The sequence below is a fragment of the Chiloscyllium punctatum genome, chromosome 4, assembly GCF_047496795.1.
Source record: "Chiloscyllium punctatum isolate Juve2018m chromosome 4, sChiPun1.3, whole genome shotgun sequence".
NCBI lineage: Eukaryota > Metazoa > Chordata > Chondrichthyes > Orectolobiformes > Hemiscylliidae > Chiloscyllium > Chiloscyllium punctatum.
In genome coordinates this window covers 104365862-104385533 of record NC_092742.1, presented here as the reverse complement: position 1 = coordinate 104385533, position 19672 = coordinate 104365862, and the positions used below count along the sequence as shown (strand labels likewise).

The 19672-nt window shown below is 40.0% G+C and overlaps 2 protein-coding genes across 4 annotated transcripts in view; one reads left to right on the top strand and one right to left on the bottom strand.

The window, feature by feature from the left end:
* Nucleotides 1-16198, top strand: part of stard9 (StAR-related lipid transfer (START) domain containing 9) — a 282626-nt gene extending 266428 nt beyond the window's left edge. For 2 of the 3 annotated variants that reach the window (XM_072569468.1, XM_072569469.1), the window contains 9 exons: nucleotides 982-1165; nucleotides 1672-1803; nucleotides 4473-4584; nucleotides 7306-7433; nucleotides 8033-8097; nucleotides 9255-9460; nucleotides 13270-13349; nucleotides 15415-15573; nucleotides 15656-16198. In XM_072569468.1, coding sequence (XP_072425569.1) covers nucleotides 982-1165; nucleotides 1672-1803; nucleotides 4473-4584; nucleotides 7306-7433; nucleotides 8033-8097; nucleotides 9255-9460; nucleotides 13270-13349; nucleotides 15415-15573; nucleotides 15656-15757 — 1168 coding nt within the window. In that variant the 3' untranslated portion in view covers nucleotides 15758-16198. The remainder of the gene's footprint in view (nucleotides 1-981; nucleotides 1166-1671; nucleotides 1804-4472; nucleotides 4585-7305; nucleotides 7434-8032; nucleotides 8098-9254; nucleotides 9461-13269; nucleotides 13350-15414; nucleotides 15574-15655) is intronic. The other variant, XM_072569470.1, reaches the window with a different exon arrangement.
* Nucleotides 16199-16216: 18 nt separating this feature from the next.
* cdan1 (codanin 1) overlaps nucleotides 16217-19672 on the bottom strand; it is a gene marked incomplete at its 5' end in the record, with an annotated part of 113487 nt that continues 110031 nt past the window's right edge. The window contains 2 exons of the mRNA XM_072567915.1: nucleotides 16217-17122; nucleotides 17248-17361. Of these exons, the coding sequence (XP_072424016.1) occupies nucleotides 16985-17122; nucleotides 17248-17361 (252 nt within the window). The remainder of the gene's footprint in view (nucleotides 17123-17247; nucleotides 17362-19672) is intronic.

Here is a 19672-nt window from a genome sequence, read left to right as displayed (position 1 = left end):
TGTAAAAGTAAGAGGTTGTGCTGAATGAAGAATTGTTAGAATTTGGAATGCACTGTCTGAATGGGTCATGGAATAGATTGATTTGAAGGAAGAGCTAAAATGCACAGTGGAAAATTTCTGTGGTGTTCTTTTCAGTGAAAATTGTTATGGTTTTGCTTCAATCAGAGTATTGTGTCCAATTCTGTGCATTATATTTCAGGAAGGATATCCCTGCCTTGGAGAGGGTTCATTGGGGATTTACCTGTATCTTTCCAGGGAAGATTTATAACATTTACATGGATAGACTGGGACAACTGAGGAAAGTAGCTTGGAGGGGATTTGATAGAAGTGTTTAAATCAGGAAGAGTTTCGCCAGAGTAAATGGTAAATCATGTCCAGTGGACAACCAAGGGCTGTAGATTTAAGGCGAGTGGCAAAATTGCCTAAAGCAAATGGGAAGAATTCAGAACACACCATCTGATTGGGTGGTGGAGCAGATTCACTCGGCATTTTCAAAAGGAAGTTGGATAAATGCTTGTAAGAGAAACATACACTGCTTAGTGGGCCAAATGGCCTCCTCCTGTGCTGCACTTTTCAGTGAAAATGTGCTTTGCTTTGCTTTCCCAAATGTGACCAACTTTCATCTCAGTCCAAGTCACTGGAATAAATTAAAACAATTCTGGTTCCAATGCCGGGTAGCCCCATCCAAACTAATTTTTCTAACCGTTTCCCTGCATCTCCAGGGAAGGTAAAATATGTAGGAATCTTTAGAGATTGTATGTGAACTGCTGATTTGAAATTCAGGAGAAATGAATATTACTTGGAGCTTTAAATTATCTAAAAGCATCATTTCATCAGTTGGTGAGAATGAATGATTATCGGTACCTCATCTCGATCAGTACCTATAGGCTTTGCAGCCTTGTTGTAAATCATACATTTAATGTACACAGAGAAAGACCTGCCTACCTTTTATGTGCTTCATAAATTGTTGTAATTCTCTAGAACTCAAGCAGCTGTGAAGGGTAGAGAGGAGAGCACTTCTGAGATTGAGCATCTATTGAGAGATTATCAGAAGGCACGTGAGGAAGCAAAAATGGAAATAGCAAAGGCCACAGATAAACTCCGTGCAAGGACTGAGATGGAGAAATGTCGATTGCAGCAACAGATGATCACACAGATATTGAAGGTAATCCTCGGGAGATAGCAAATCGAATGGGGCAATGGTGTACGCACCAGGTATCCATAGTCTATTGACATTAAAATGCATTGTGTATACGAATAAGAATTTAGTTTAAACTTGTAATGAGTTTGACCACAATCTCATTAATGAACACTTTCAAACAATTCTGCCAGTGCAGGTAAATAATATGCATTTTAAAAACTGTAGTTAGAGGAAATTAACTTGCAACATTGTTAAACTGTTCATTATTGGAAAGATCAACATCACAATGAGAATTGAATGAAGGAATAACTGTAACCTCTGAAAATAACAAAGTCAAACATATTCCACCTGTCACAATTATTTATCTAACCACTAATGTAAAAGTGTTTCAGCATGTGTGTGATTTATCCAGGTCTTTCACGTGTATTGTTCTTATTAATCTTAAACTCACAGCAGTAATGGAATTGTTGAGCTGTTTATTACACAGAACATTAACTATTGAATGTCTGCTGGACTTCTTCCTTCAACAGGAGAAAGGAAGGGTGAAGAACGTAGTTAGCAGAAGCAGTTTGTGCAGCGGATCGAGTCTTAGTCTCTTTTCCAACCCCACATCAGGCTACAGCAGCAGCAACACAGCCTGTCCAGACAACTCTCAAACCAAGGTCAGACTTCACAGCAGAGACAAGTTGATGAGAACTCAGTGCATTTTTCAATTTATTTGCCTTACTACTTTTCATCATTTATATAAACGATTCAGATGTGAGCATAAGAGGCATAGTTAGTAAGTTTGCAGATGACACCAAAATTGGAGGTGTAGTGGACAGCGAAGAGGGTTACCTCAGATTACAACAGGATCTGGACCAGATGGGCCAATGGGCTGAGGGGTGGCAGATGGCAATTAATTTATTAATAAATGCGAGGTGCTGCATTTTGGGAAAGCAAATCTTAGCAGGACTTATACGCATAATGGTAAGGTCCTAGGGAGTGTTGCTGAACAAAGAGACCTTGGAGTGTAGGTTCATAACTCCTTGAAAGTGGAGTCACAGGTAGATAGGATAGTGAAGGCGGCGTTTGGTATGCTTTCCTTTATTTGTCAGAGCATTGAGTACAGGAGTTGGGAGGTCATGTTGCGGCTGTACAGGACATTGGTTAGGCCACTGTTGGAATATTGCGTGCAATTCTGATCTCCTTCCTATCGGAAAGATGTTGTGAAACTTGAAAGGGTTCAGAAAAGATTTACAAGGATGTTGCCAGGGTTGGAGGATTTGAGCCAGAGGGAGAGGTTGAATAAGGTAAGGCTGTTTTCCCTGGAGTGTCAGAGGCTGAGGGGTGACCTTAGAGGTTTATAAAATCATGAGGGGCATGGAGAGGGTAAATAGACAAAGTCTTTTCCCTGGGGTGGGGGAGTCCAAAACTAGAGGGCACAGGTTTAGGGTGAGAGGGGAAAGATATAAAAGAGACATAAGGGGCAACTTTTTCACAGTGGGTGATGTGTCTGTGGAATGGGCTGTCAGAGGAAGTGGTGGAGGTTGGTACAATTACAACATTTAAAAGGGATCTGGATGGATTTATGAATAGGAAGAGTTTGGAGGGATGTTGGTAGGTGGCACTAGATTGGGTTGGGATATCTGGTCAGCATGGACAAGTTGGACTGAAGAGTCTGTTTCTGTGCTGTACATCTCTATGACTGTATTCTTGCACCAAGTATGCCAGCTTGGTCCAAGGGTAGCATGGTGGCTCAGGTTTGATTTCAAGCCTTGGATGACTGTGTGGAATTTGCACATTCTTGTCTGCGTGGGTTTCCTCTGGATGCTCCAGTTTCCTCCCACAGTCCAAAGTTGTGCAGGTTAGGTGATTTGGCCATGCTAAATTGTCCATAGTTGTTGTGGTTCTGTTCGCCGAGCTGGGAATTTGTGTTACAGACGTTTCGTCCCCTGTCTAGGTGACATCCTCAGTGCTTGGGAGCCTCCTGTGAAGCGCTTCTGTGATGTTTCCTCCGGCATTTATAGTGGCCTGTCTCTGCCGCTTCCGGTTGTCAGTTCCAGCTGTCCGTTGCAGTGGCCGGTATATTGGGTCCAGGTCGATGTGTTTGTTGATAGAATCTGTGGATGAGTGCCATGCCTCTAGGAATTCCCTGGCTGTTCTCTGTTTGGCTTGTCCTATAATAGTAGTGTTGTCCCAGTCGAATTCATGTTGCTTGTCATCTGTGTGTGTGTGGCTACTAAGGATAGCTGGTCATGTCGTTTTGTGGTTAGTTGGTGTTCATGGATGCGGATCGTTAGCTGCCTTCCTGTTTACCCTACGTACTGTGTTGTGCAGTCCTTGCATGGGATTTTGTACACTACATTGGTTTTGCTCATGCTGGGTATTGGGTCTTTCGTTCTGGTGAGTTGTTGTCTGAGAGTGGCTGTTGGTTTGTGTGTTGTTATGAGTCCTAGTGGTCATAGTAGTCTGGCTGTCAGTTCAGAAATGTTCTTGATGTGGCTAGTCCTTTGGGTTGTGGCATGTCCTCGTTCCGTTGTCTTTCCCTTAGGCATCTGTTGATGAAATTGCGCGGGTATCCGTTTTTGGCGAATACATTGTAGAGGTGTTCTTCTTCCTCTTTTTTGCAGTTCTGGTGTGCTGCAGTGTGTTGTAGCCCTTTTGAACAGTGTCTTGATGCACCTTCTTTTGTGTGTGTTGGAGTGGTTGCTTTCATAGTTTAGGACTTGGTCTGTGTGTGTGGTCTTTCCTGTAAACCTTTGTGGTGAATTCTCCGTTCGGTGTTCTCTGTACCATCACGTCTAGGAATGGGAGTTGGTTGTCCTTTTCTTCCTCTCTAGTGAATCGGATTCCTGTGAGTGTGGTGTTGATGATCCGGTGTGTGTTCTCTATTTCTGTGTTTTTAATTATTACAAAGGTATCATCCACACATCTGACCCAGAGTTTGGGTTGAAGTTGTGGTAAGACTGGTTGTTCTAATCTTTGCATTACAGCTTCTGCTTCACCCATCTCTGGACTCATAGCAGAAGTGAATGTTTAAAACCTGCTTACTGAGCAGGTCAGCTTGTTCTAAATGATGATGAGCTTCGGGTATTACAGGAGACTGCTCATATGGTGGAGAGGCATCTGTTTTGGAGGTTGGTAACACCAGGTTTTAAGCTGTGTCTACCCAGAATAATGAGTTAGACATTTTACCCGGAATTCCAGAAGTCGGTATGTGATATTTGGAGTTTTATTGCTTTTCTTGCCATTTAGATTCAGGATTCCATGGGTTTTCTTTTACAGTATATTAACTTATATTTGTTTATTTTAGTTGCTCATTGTTTTGTTGTTGTCTTTTGAATGCTAGAACAAAAGTGGTATCGATGACTTGATAACTAGTAGAGGGCGGACAGCATATCGAAGATCACATGTTAATGTAACAGACCATCCAACAGATGTGACCATCGAAAGTATCCACGGTAAGTAACCGTGAATATTAACTCTGCTGAATATATATCTTAACGTGTACTAACCTCCATTCACCTATCCCCTCGGTAACTGAATATATATCTTAACGTGTACTAACCTCCATTCACCTATCCCCTCAGTAACTGAATATATATCTCAATGTGTACCAAGCTCCATTCATTTATCCCCTCAGTAATTGCTCACCTTGAGCAGCTTCTCATTCAGCAAGACCTCACATTAAACCACCTCCTCCTTCGGTGGAGTTGTGGATAGTGCTGAAGGATGTTGCAGGTTACAGAGGGACATAGATAAGCTGCAGAGCTGGGCTGAGAGGTGGCAAATGGAGTTGAATGTGGAAAAGTGTGAGGTGATTCACTTTGGAAGGAGTAACATGAACGCAGAGTACTGGGCTAATGGTAAGATTCTTGGTAGTGTTGATAAGCAGAGAGATCTCGGTGTCCATACATAGATCTCTGAAAGTTGCCACCCAGATTGATAGGGTTGTTCAGAAGGCGTACAGTGTGTTGGCTTTTATTGCTAGAGGGATTGAGTTTCAGAGCCACAAAGTCACGTTCCAGCTCTACAAAACTCTGGTGTGGCCACACTTGGAGTATTGTGTCCAGTTTGGGGGTCACCACATTATAAGAAGGATTTGAAAGCTTTAGAAAAGGTTCAGAGGAGATTTACCAGGATGTTGCCTGGTATGGAGGGAAGGTCTTCTGAGGAAAGGCTGAGGGACTTGAGGCTGTTTTCATTAGAGAGAAGGTTCAGAGGTGATTGAATTGGGACATATAAGATAATCCGAGGGTTAAATACGGTGGACAGCGAGAGCCTTTTTCCTCAGATGATGTTGGCTAGCACGTGGGGATGTAGCTTTAAATTGAGAGGTGATAGGTATAGGACAGATGTAGTTCCTTTACTCCGAGTAGTAGTAGTGGTAAGTCCTGTAGCAGTAGTAGACTCACCAAATTTAAGGTCATTTTAAAGGGTCGTTGGATAAACATATGGATGAGAATGCAAATGTACAGGAAAGATAAGCTTCAGATTGGTTTCACAGGTTGGCACGACATCAAGGACTGAAGGGCCTGTACTGTGCTGTAATGTTTCCATGCGGCCTTATTTCTGTAAATTCCTTCAACCCCAAACCCCTCCCAAGTTATCTACACTTCTCCAACAGTGGTCTCTGCACATTCCTAATGATCATTAGTCCAAGACTGGTGGCAGTGCCTTATGTGCCTACATATGGGCTGTTTTAGGCATGCCTGGTAGATCAACTGGCCAGTTCAAACACATGGGTTCCTGTAGATAAGTGTGTGGGCATGGAAATCTCCCAACAAAATACATGACAAAAACCCCACAAGTTAACAACTGAATATTATTTCTGAAGTAGTAGCCTAATACAGGTTTGTGTCACCACTAAATTACAGTATTATACAACTCCGAAAACATTCCAGCATTCAGCTTGCTCCTTTAAACACCTGAGAATACAGTACAGATAGTTCTACTGACTTTGTCATTAAAATTCCAAGGTTCACAGTGGTTAGCACTCCTGCCTCACAGCACCAGAGACCCGGGTTCAATTCCCATCTCAGGCGACTGACTGTGTGGAGTTTGTACGTTCTCCCTGTGTCTGCGTGGGTTTCCTCCGGGTGTTCCGGTTTCCTCCCACAGTCCAAAGATGTGCAGGTCAGGTAAATTGGCCATGCTAAATTGTCTGTAGTGTTAGGTAAGGGGTAAATGTAGGGGTAAGGGTGGGTTGCGCTTCGGCGGGGCGGTGTGGACTCGTTGGGCCGAAGGGCCTGTTTCCACACTGTAAGTAATCTAATCTGTAAGTAATCTAATCTAATTACTTGAAGATTTTGGGGTTTTGAAACGTCATGAGATCTAGACAAGACAAGGGATTACAGGATTAGAAAAAAACCATAGCTGGATTTATTGTTATGAAGTTTGAAGGTGTGAACTGTACCTTTCAGAGAGAGTGAATGCTGTGAGAGCTTGCAAGAACAGTCTCAGTGCACTGAAAAATGGAAAATATATAACATAGTTGACTGTGAGAAAGATACCTGAGTTGGTTGCTATTTTGATGACATTTTGAATTTGACCAATCAGTTTAAATTATGCCCCAAGATACTAACGCCCAATTGAGTTTGAATTCATTGTTTTGCCAACATCAAACCAATGAGACAATCCAATATCGGGGATATAAAAAAAAGCCAGCCATTTCGAAAATCGAACAGAGCAACTGCCATCAAGAGAGAGAGCGACAAGACATTGGAACACTGTCAAAAGTATCTTTTCATATGAAACATCTTCACAATAAAAAGAAAGATGACCCAGGGAGATCTTCAGCCAGAAGAAGAAAGACACAGACGATGACAGCCACTGTATGATTTTGAAACTAAGTTGATGTAATTTGAATAAGTGTTTTATTGTTATAGGGACAGGTAATAAGCAGTTAATGGAAAGGGGGTGAGGTCTTAGACTTGTGAATAGTTGTTATTTAATGTTCATTTTCAGAATTCAAGAATAAACTGATATTATTTTCTTTAAATAGTGTAATTTGGGAGTTCTCTGTCACTCTTATTTTAACATTACGAGGTGAGGTGAGCTTTTCTGGATGTCTAGTTTAATTAACAAGAGGGGTTCACCGCCATGTCATAACATTATGGAGTATTGAACATGCTTCAGAAGAGGGCGTTATATAATTACATAATTTCATTTTCTTACTGCAGCTTCCTGCTCACCTGTTGAATCTGTCTCAGGGAATATATCACACCACATCAGTCACACCGCAAGTTCTAACTACTTTAAAAAATACCAGGATTTGGCAACTCATACTGTAGCTTCTGTTAAAGCAGAGGTACGTTTTCCCAGGGTTCCAGGTAATGTTGATGAAAATATCTTTTTAATGGGGATTGCTGGCTGTGTCTGCCACTGCGGAAGCTGATCAATTCCTTTTTCGAGTGGCTCATTCTTGATGTTACCTTAGCCAGTGAGGTTCAACAGTAAACAAACAGGAGGCTGAAAGAATGCAGCAAGTCAGACTGCATCAGGAGATGGAGAAGTCAATGTTTTGGATATAACCCTTCAGTTCTCATCCTGAAGAAGGGTTATACCTGAAACGTTGACTTCTCCACTACCTGCTGCTGCCTGGCTTGCTGTGTTCTTCCAGCCTCCTGTTTGTCAACTTTGGATTCCAGAATCTGCAGGGTTTTTTTTTGTCTCTAGGTGATGTTCAACAGGCCTGGGTGGATCATGGCTGAGTCTGATTTTCACATTGTGTAAATGTGGTTCCGACTGGGGTGACTGGGAAGTATTCTCTACTTTGAGGTGATCTTCATCGCTGAGCATTACTCCCAACCAAAATTCTGCCCAGATCATTAGATGACCAAATGCCATATGCAGTTTATTATTTATATTGCCCACAGAAACCATCCAGGCAGTCTCTTATTTTTTCAGGTCATGGTGGCGTCCATCAACAATCTCAGCAATCTTCTTCATGGCAAATCAGCAGCTGGCTGGAGGTAGGTGTATTACTCTGACAATCAAAACTTTCTCTTCTTGTTCATAAGCTTACACTCCCTTAGCACCCTTTTTTTTGAGGTATTCTTGAAGCACACTTATTGTAATGCAATACCAGTTTGTACACAGCAAACTATAATGACAAATCATCTGTTGAGTGTATTGTCTGAGGTATTGTTGCAATAGGAAAGCATGTTCTTCTGTTCTTTATTACTGCCTAGATCTGTGCTGTTATGGTGGTTTCTAATTTAATATTTATTTGGACAAAAGTTTAAAGGATTGTGGATACATGGATTTTTTTAAAGATGTCAGTGAAAGGACAATGGAGATTTTTTAATAAACCATTTCTTGCATGTCACCTGTCTTGTGATAGGTGTCTGTTTACTGCAGACCCCCTGCATGGATTGACCCCTGTAAGGTTGCACCTTCTCTTTTGAGAATGTTTGGAGTTTGCACTTGGTGGTTGACCTGGGGACGGTAAGATGCTACACAGCTCAGCTCTGAAAACCCTATATTATGATTCCAGTATGGTGCTGGAGCTCTGGTCCGGTCTGAACCCTGACTGGCCACCTGTAAGGTATCTGGAGGAAACCTTGATAATGTGTTTCCTGAGCAAGTTATATCGACAAAGATCTCAAAGACATTTGCTTGTGTTTGGTGACATGGTCTTCATGTGATAGAATATCAGATTGACAGTAGTCTCAACATTTCACACCATCCTTTTCTTGTTCCCTTCAAGAACTAAGACTTATTGATCATAAGTGTATTTTTTCCTAAAACAAATCATTGCAGAGTGAAATCAGAATCTATCTCTTCAGCTCATATGTGTTTTGGGATATTAATAGGGGTAGATGTTCATATTTTCCTGATACAAATTTGAGGTGTTAACCAGTTTTACATCTTCATTGAGAAAGGTTTGTTTACAATAATTGAAATTTTGTGTTTAATAAATAAGCATGATTGATACATCTCTATTTATCTTGTATATCTCTTGTATAATTCTAATATAGCATACAATTGGCCATGTTGAGCACTGAGTAAAACAATTTTGTTTATGCTGTAATCCTTGGTGTGGTAAGCCTGAGTCAGAACTTGAAGTTTTGACAAAGATAGGAGTAATCCCTCAAACTAACACTGTGTGATTTGTTGTGGTCATTAGATATCACTGCACAGAAAAAGGGGTCCAAATATTCTATAAGAAATATGCCTCCCCAACCAAGCATGGCTTTCTGGGTGTTGGTGTGATTGAGAAACCATTACACTGTGTGTGGTGCACTGTGAAAGATCACAGTAAGAGGCAGCTTTACGACAGCTCAGTGAAAACGGTGAAGATACATCAGCAACTGGGAAATGGCATTGAGCTTGGTAAGTTGCTACTAACCCCAATAACATCCTGAGATAGCAAAATAACATCATTTGATAAATATAAATTCAAGAAAAAAAATGTTGGAAAGAAATCATGCAATTACTTTTATTGCTTCACATCTCCTAAATTTGGTTGTTTTGAGAAATGTGGGAAAGCAGGTGTATTGATTTGATCATATCTGCCAATTTTATCACCTTTCGAACTCTTTTACTTGAACATCAAATCTGGGGCTTATGATACCTAGTCTCCCACCTCTGTGGTCATCAATAATCTCAAACTCTCCCGTGTAGCCACACTGCATTACAGTCAGGAATCTCACAATCACTTTGGAGCATAGCCAGATGAGGGGTTGGTGACGATTCGCCACAGACATTCGCTGCTGCCGATTAGCCACTGCTGGTTCTCCACCAGCGTTTCTCCACCAGCGTTTCTCCACTGGGGTCATTTGATCTCTGGAGACTATTCACCACCAGAAATATATACATGTACTGATTGTTTTCCCTCCCGCCTGTTCTTTCATACTTCTCAGTCCCCTTTATTTATACAACTACATATTGATTAAAAAAAAGTGAAATAAATATCATTTTATTGGTTTATACATAAAAATGAATTACAAACACTTGTGGCGAATCGTCCTCAGTGGCCAATGGGTGGTGGCTAAGGGTCCTCGGCGGTGAAAGGACAGTGGCTAATTGGCGGCGGCCCTACCAGATGAGAACCTGGCGTTTTCCACATTTCTCAGCATTGTTGATAGTGGTAAGGGCATTAGTGAGGACATTCATGTTCACCATGATGACGCTTGATCAATATGCTCTGGCATTCCTACCCCAGTGTGACAGTAAGGATTTCCAAAACACTTGGCTGCACTATCCAGATTACAGTACACACTGCATATCTCAATATATAACTTCCTGCAATGTGTATTTTAAGGATAAGTAAATAATGTTAATAAACCCCACATTCTCTGGATGTTTGTATAGTGGTTGTATTATAGAAAACCACTGGAGAATTTGCCAAGGATATGTAAATAAGTAGTCATTTTTCAGTCCTGTTACATTTTTGCACATTCTTCTATTTTGATGGCTAATACATGGGAGCAGAGTGACCTTCACTCCTGCTCACCTTTACACTGGTTATGAGAACACAAATAGAGTAGACAAAGTTAAGATAGATGAAGATGTTCAAAATTGAACAGAGGCAAAATGGGTATTTTTTTCATGTTACAAACAATGATGAACACCAAAGGGAAATCCTGTTTAACTCAATGGAGTTTTTTGTTGAAGTTACAGAGTGGATTGATGAGAGTGGATTGTGTTGTCACTGTTGTATATGTGAAGCTTCAAGAAGTGTTTTATAAAGGACCTCAGAGAAATCTGAAGGTCATGGAACGAGGGATGCAGTAACAACATTAGCAAAGAGTTAGCTAAACGGCAAAAAAACGTAGTGACGATGTGGGTTCCAGTACTGTTCACCAAGGTTTGTGATTAGGACACTGCTCTTCCTTTATCCTTGGCTATACAGAACAGAATCTAATAGACTTCAAAGGAATCAAATCTAAATGCAGTAAACAGCAAGGACATACATGGGGAGCATTCAAGGTGCCTAATGACCTATTCTTACTCCTAACATTTTATATAATTACAACTGATCTTCTCAGGCTCCTTTCATGCCAGCTCCTCAAAATTCTCAGCTCTTGATATTTCAAAGATCAACCTTTCTTTTTTTATCCTCTTTAAGTGGTTTCATTGATCTAGCCTCCATAATTCTCTGGTTTCAAACATTCACTGTTCTATAGGCCCTTTGTATCTCTGACTTAAATGAGTGTCTCCTTATTCTACGTCCCCTACTTTGCCCACTAATGAAAGCATTTCTCAACATCTACCTTGTCAAATCCCTCCAGAATCTTGGATATTTTAATAAGATCACTCATCATTCTTCTAAACTCTAATGAATAAAGGCCTAACCTGCTCAGCTATTTGTGATAAGTCAACCCCTTCGTCCCAGGAATCAGCCTCATGAATCTCTTTCGAACTGCCTCCCATGTCAATACATTATTTTTTAAATACAGGGAATAAAACTGGACACGGTACTGCAGGTGCAGCTTTACAAACACCCTGCTTTTAAACATCACCTCCCTCCGCCACAGAAACAAAGGCCAAAGTTCAATTCGGCACCTTGATTCCTTGCTGCACCTGCAGGCATACCTTTTTTTCACGCGCAAAGACAACCAGATTCCTGAGAGCTGTAACTTTGGAATCTCTCAATTTAAATAATAGTCTGCCTTTTGATTCTTCTGACCAGAGACCTGGGGATGAATGTTTTGAATGTTATTGATCAGGCTTATAAAAATATTTTGAGGCTCCTTGGCTTTGTGAACAGATATATTAGAACACAAAAGCAAAGAGCTCATGCTAATCTTTATAAACCATTGGAAGACTGAGAACATTCCTGGGTACTGCACTTTAGGAATGGTAGGCAGAAGTGGGTACTGCAGATGCTGGAGATTAGAGTCAAGATTAGAGTGGTGCTGGAAAAGCACAGCGGTCAGGCAACATCTGAGGAACAGAAAAAAATTGATGTTTCGGGCAAAAGCCCTTCATCCACTTTATACCATCCTGATCATGTAGTTTATGCTGTCCATGTAGCACCGTGATCCTGGAGGAACACTGTCTCGTTGTTATTATATCAATTGCGTATGGTAGAAATGACAAAGAAAAAGCTACTCTACTTTTAAGAGTTTGAACTTTAAAATAGTGGTAAATTTTAAATTGGTTACATATATGAAGATTTTTATTAATAACTAGGTCAGATAATCCTGCAACAGTGACCTAATCCAGTATGTGTCACCCCCTAGAGTACTAATGAAAAATTGTTTTATTATGGTAGTTTACAACAGGTGGATTTGTACTTGGTTGAGGATTAATTCTAGTTTAGGAAACCAGGGGTTGAATGCTTTAAGGGCAGTTTGGAGGAGACCTGAGTCGAATCAGAACAAGTACTGTTTTTCTCCTCACAGTACCTCAAGAGTTTAGTTTGTGCAACTTAGAGCCCAGGAGAGATTTGTTAGAAATCTGAGGGTTATGAGAAAATCCAAGATTTCAGTTTTGAGATTATTCAGGTAAAAATTCAGGTTCCCAGGAAAAAAATCAGATTTGGTAGAGGGATAATATCTCTGGATTTGAGACTTTGTTTTGCTCTGTTATAAAATATTCCAAACGGTGTTCTATAATTGGTTGTCTTTTTGCTTTTGTGTAATGAACTTCTGTCCCCTTGTTAAAGAAACTCTGTAGCCTCATGTGATTGTTTCAGTGACTGATAATCATAATAACTAAGATAAAAGAACACGATCCATCAAGTCGGTTTTCATTCTGGGATATGTACTACTGTACATTAGCCAGAATTGTAATGAATAAGGATAAAAATATTTAGAGCAAATTGTTGTTAAATGGAATGTAGTTCTTCAAAGAACCAGATTCCATAGTTATATTCAAGAGAATTTGTTGAATGTTTTGAGGCATATGGGGGTGGGAATAATTTTCAATGAATTCAATTTCAAAGAGCCGACATAGGCACGACATGCTGAATGGATTCCTGTGTTGGAATCAGACAGACTTGTTCTTCAGTAGGTGAAGTTGATGCAGCTCAGAGTCTCAATATGCAGATTATGTATTTATATTAATTCATAAAAAAAAGTCAGCAACTTTTTTTGACAGTTCAGTCTCAATTTGCATCATACATTGCTTTAAATACAAGTGTTGAATGTTTCACTGAAAATTTATGCTACCCTATTTGATTATCTTTCCTCAAGTTTATCTTGTGAATGACACCTCTGTGTGCTACCTCAGTCAGCCTCGGGACTTCTGCTGCATCAGTGTGGAGGCAAAAGAGGTAAGGCAGTTTCCTTTTCGGGTGGATTCTTGTTAGGGCAATGGATATGTTGCATTATTTGATTGACAACTACTATCTTTGTCTATGACTGGCATTTCTAAAGAGAAAACAAGAAATGGCAGAGAAGCTCAATACTTTGTTTTCACCGAGGAACATACCAGAAATCAAAGGAAAATAGAATTAGTAAGAAGATTGTGTAGGAGAAATTAATGGGGCTGAAAGTTGATAAATCCTGACAACCTGATGGTCTATATTCCAGTGTTGAAAGAGGTGGCTGTAGGTTCTAGAGTACTTCCTGTGGATTGAAACATAGTACATGTCACCCCATCCTCAAGAAGCAACCAAGAAGGAAAACAGGAAAGTATAGACCTATTAGCCTCACAAACGTTGTAGGGCGAATCAATTATAACAAATGGATAAATAGATACTCAGATAATAATTGGCAATACCATGGATTTACAACTGTGAAAAACCTTTGGAGCTTTTATGAACAAAATCGATAGCCAATAGACATAGTAAGACCAATAAGAAATAGGAACAAGGGTAGGCTGTTTGGGCCCACAAGCGCACCATTTACTAATCATGGCTGATGTGATATTCCTCACGTCTACGTTCCTGCCTTTTCCCCATAACATTTGAGATAGATCCTAAATCAGCCTTAAATATACACAAGGACTGTGCTCCCACAGCGCTCTGTGGTAAGAAGTTTCAAAGACTTTCAATCCTCTGAGAAGAAATTCCTTCTCAATTCGGTCTTAAATTGGCATCCCTTTATTCTGAGACTGTTCCTGAGGGAAACACCCTCTCATATGGCACTATGCCTGAGATGATGATAGTCCTTTTGTTACTCAGAAGGTTGCGACTCTTTGGAATTCTCTACCATAAAGGCTGTGGAAGCTCAGTCCTTAGGTAGATTGATGGATTTCTGATTACGAGTGGCATGCAGGGTCATGGGGTGGAATGAATAATAAACGTTGAAGTGTTTAATCAGCCATGATCCTATTGATTCGCCTCTGTGCCTCTGACTTATGCACGCAGGATCACAAGAAAAGGCTGTTCACATTCTATTTTAGTCTCTTTAGTTAAAGGATTGAATTGCATTCGAAGCAATTCAGAGGAAGTTCAAATGACTTTCCTGGAATGAGAGTGGGTTATCCATGTGGCCTGTTTGAGAGTAAAAGAATGAGAAGTAATCTTATTGAAATGTAAGATTCTGAGGGGACTTGACAGAATGGATGTCTATACTTGTGAGAGATTAGAACCTGAGGGAGCACAAATTAAAAAATGAGGTCACCATTTAAAATGGAGTTATAGAGAATTGTTTGCCTGTAGAAGTAGAAGGGTCAGATTCCTGAAAGACCAGGATGTCGAGGCTACAATTAGATTAGGCATGATCTAGCCTTCTAATCTATATGTTCATTTGTATATAAATCACCTTAAGTTCCATTGCCCACTCATTTTTTAGATCCACTTTAATTTCTTTTTAACAGGAGATGACAACTGGGATAACTGTTTATCATCCTAAGCTTCATTCCCTACAACAGTAATGGTCTGCAAAGTGTGTAGATATGTAATACAGAACTCCGGATGCTTGATGTGATTTCTTTCACAAAATCCAAAGTCCTTGACAGCCAGTAAGTCAGTCAGGTAGTGTCGGGTCCATTTCATACGTACTGGCCTACAGCAGAAAGCTATAGTCACTCCTATAAACAGATCCTGTATCCCTACCAGAAGACCATAGTAGGTTCAGAGATGGCAACATTTGTTCTCCAAATAGGCTACTGTGAACTTATTTAGCTGCAGGTATGTTGCTCTAGCTTTTCAGAAGGCAGAGCATACATTCTCAGAAGAGATCAATTTGTAGACCATGTTGACAGGATCCACATTTTCAGTAACATTACCTTACCCTTGGTGGTGCCCACATTTCTCTCACATCCCAATAAGTTGGTAGGGGAGTGAAAGCTCCATTTGTTAATGGAAAGATAATGGTTTGGCAGTGAGAACAGACTTTCATTTACAGTGAAGTTTGTTAGAGTATAGTATGAACCCATCATTCTTTCACCAGGATCAGCAGTACATTCTCGCAATGCAATCAATATACGAGGAATCAATGCCTCGGCCTGTGAAGGATTTGGTACGAGGGGAAATGATGCCGAGTGGCTGGATTTTGCAGCCTGACACACAGAATGGAAAGGAAGTAACTAGACTTATCTACTTGACTCAGGTAATAATTATGCATTACAACTAAATTAGTTTTTAAAAATGTTGAATAAAGCTGATATTGTTCTTCCTCTCTAATTTTAAAGGTTGACCTTGGTGCTCCTGCTCTCCCTGCCAGACTGTTGGGGTCAGTTGCTAAGCGACAGCCTTTGTGCATTGCCAACCTAGCCAGCTTGTTCTCCTGTTGATTTATTGTTGTGTAAAGATAGGTGCTGCATTATTAATCTAATCAGATTTGGCGTTCAACAACTTGTTACCTGTCTAACCTAAACACAACCTTCAATATTACTGATTTTAATATATATAGTTTTGTACAGATTTTTGTATTTTAAACTGAATCTTACTGCAGTTGCTAGGTCAATCCTTGTGAAAGCTCAAGACAATCCTTCCTTCGGGACAAAACACTCAGTGGCTGTTCTATTAAATGTACAGTTAAGATTTTTATTTTTGTATGCAAAATTCCAATTGTACTTATTTATATATGTTGTTTTTGACAATTATATTTCAGAATTGATTCCATGGAATTAAGTAATTTGGATGGTCATTAAATGCTTTGATTTGTAAAATATTGTCATTATTAGATACTCCATTCTCCTAGCATGAAGCCAATAAAAAACCATAAAAATAATTTCAACACAAGGTCTACATACTGCATGATCACTTCTTTATTATGGTTGGAAACAGAGGACAAGTTCAGTACTGTCTTTCACATTGGTGGATGGAGCAGGAGCTAGGCTGCATTTCCTGCCCTTGTCCCCTATTGTAACTGGACCAGAGATTTGAAGGATGCTGTGCTCCAGCTTGACCTTCCTAATTCATGTATCTTACACTCCTCAGGATAATTGTAAGAATGTCAAAGCATCAGAATAATTTAATATAAAATACAGCATCATAGCTCTCCAACAATATTTAACTTAAAATCAAAAGCACTTAAATGGGCACTTAAGTGAGGTGCTGACATAATGAAGCTTGGAATTCCTGTTTGGCCCAATGAATGAGACAAGTTGCACTTTATAAACAAGCTTTTGTTTTTTCTCTGTAGCCCATCTTTCAGTACAGGATTTTAAGAATACTGAATTCATTGTTACTTCCTAGTTTATTTCAGTGTCAATTCTTCAACTTGAGTGCTCGCCCTGATCCTCTAGTGATGATATCATTCAGAAATGCATCTCTATATACTTACTATTGCTTTGTTTAATACACACAAATTGTTTGTAAAATCAGTCAGGATTGTCAGTTCTTCATTAATTATAGCCAAATTGAAAAATGGTTAGGAATAGTCCAATGTGAACTACATTAAATATTCACAAGTGAATATTTTATTAAATTTAGCAGCATCAGTAAAATATATAAAATATCCTTGCCCACCCCAAATGAATTGCACTTATGAATTGAAAAATACTGAGAGAATAAGGCTAGGTGTTTTTTGTAGAAGTCAATCTAAGCCCTGCTATTTTACTTGGTAACGAATTTGGCAACTGGTCTTCCATTTTATCCATCTTTGCCAGTTCTGAACAGATCCCAAATACGGATTCTATCACAAGAACGAAATCCTGAAAAGGGACAAAAGAATTAGTTGTTAAAAATTTCTGTTTTCAAACCAACATGTATAAGAGCTAAGATAATACCTCCATTAAGAGAAAACTTTTATTGAACAGAATGATTCAAGTTCCATTACCTCAGGCCAAGGCTGCCATGAAAGGTCCCTCCAGCAACTCTCTATTTCTGAAGGCTTCATCAGCCCCTGCTCAGTAAGGCCACGAATTAGAAAGGAGAGTTCATTCCAACATAACTGGGGAGGGGCAGGAAAAGAAACTGGTCATAAAGGATAACATGAGAAATTTTAGTGTTCCTAGTTGTCATCTCCTCTTAATTATAAAATAATATATTCAAAATTGTAAAACTTCCTTTTACCCATTTTTTTTAAACAGGTCGACACCGTTGCTATGAAATATTTCCAAGGGCTGATTCCTTGGCATATTGCAAGATGCTTTCTTACATGAATTGTGATTTATTGAGGGTAAATTTTTTAAAATTTCAATTAGCCTAACCTTCAGACTCACTGATTTTACAAGCTCAATAAAGAAATCAAGAGGAAATACTAAATTCACTTTTAGGGCTTACTGTTCTGCATTCCTGTTTGTTGGAATGGAGGAATCTAGTCAACTTCGCAACAATCTTTATTTCTAGGACATTTAAATTAAAATAGGCATATAAGAAAAGCCACTTGATTATTGTCTTATGTAAGTTAACCAAAATTTTAGGAACAACAGCAAGGAGGCCACCCTTGTTCATCCCATGGTGTAATGCAGTCAATTGCATTCAGTCCTCTCCCAGTTAGTTTCTGTCTATCCAATTTCTCTTTGTAATCATTGGTTATCACCACTTCCAACCCCTAGTAACTAGCAAGAATCAGATCATTACCGTTCACATTCCCCCTCCATCTCTTATCCAAAATCTTAAAACTTTATAAAACAAAGAGGAACCAAGAAAATTTACAGTCCAGGAACAGGCCCTTTGGCACTCCAAGCCTGAGCCAATCCAAATTCACTGTCTTAACCTGTCGCTCAATTCCTAAGCATCTGTATCCCTCTGCTCCCCACCAACTCCTGCATCTGCCGTGCCTGCCTCTACCGCCTCTGCTGGCAACACATTCCAGGCACCTACCCACCCTCTGTATAAAATACTTGCCACATGTATCTCCCTGAAACGTTTCACCCCTCACTTTGAAAGCATGCCCTCTCGTTACCGAATCCTTCACCCTGGGAAAAAGCTTATCTCCATCTACCCTGTCTCTACCCTTCATGATTTTGTAGACTTAATCAGATCTCTCTCTTCCCCCCATAATATCCTTTTCTCTAATGAAAACAATCCTATCCTAACCTACTCAACCTCACTTCATAGCAGGCAACATCCCTGTAAATCTTCTCTGCACCCTCTCCAAAGCATCCATACCCTTTTGGTAATGTGGTGATCAGGACTGTACACAATATTCTAAATGCAATGTCTTGTACAATTTTAATATGACCTGCCAGCTAATACACTCAATACCCCATCTGATGAAGGCAAGCATACCATATGTTTTCCTGACCATTCTCTACTGCCTGTGCAGCAACCGTCAGGGTACAATGGACCCGCACTCCCAGCTCTCTCTGCTCATCAGCTTTTCTCAAGGCTCTTCCGTTTACAGTACAGTTTGCTCTAGAATTAAACTTCCCGACATGCATCACCTCATGTGTGCCTGGATTGAATTCCATTTGCCAGTTCTCCGCCCAACTCTCCAGTCTATCTATATTCTCCTGTATTCTTTGACAGTCCCCTATGCTTTCTGCTACTCCACCAATCTTCATGTCAGCTGCAAACTTGATCATATCAACAGTGCTCTCTTTCAGATGATTTATGTACATCACAAGCAACACCACTGGTCACTTTTCTCCATTTCGAGAAACTCCCTTCAACTACTTGTCTCCTGTTGCTCAACCAGTTCTTTATCCCCCTAGCTAGAATACCCTGCACACCATGTGACTTCACTTTCTCCATTAGTTTACCATGGGGAACCTTATCAAATGTCTTAAAGTAGATGACATCTATTGCCCTTCCTTCATCTATCAATTTGATCACTTCCTCAAAGAACTCTATTAAGTTGGAAAGCCATGATCTCCCCCGCACAAAACCATGTTGCCTATCACTGATAAGCCCATTCTTTTCCAAATATAAATAGATTTTATCCCTGAGTACCTTCTCAAGCTACTTGGAATATCCCTCCCACCCTCCTTGAACAGGGGGACAATGTGAGCAACCCTCCAGTCCTCCAGCATCTCACCTGTTTTAAGGATGCTACAAAGATCAGGGCCCCAGCTATTTCCTCTCTTGCCTCTTTCAGCAACCTGGGATAGATCCCATCTGGTCCTGGTAATTTGTCCAACTTAATATCCTCTAGCTTACCCAACACATCTTCCCTACTTATGTCAACTTTATCTATCAAATTGCCTCTCAAATCTCCTTTATGCCAAGATGAATAAAAGAACCAACTAAACTCACTTCATGAACCATTCAGATAAATCTCTTCATCCTCTCAGGAATGTTCGTAACATTTCTAAAGT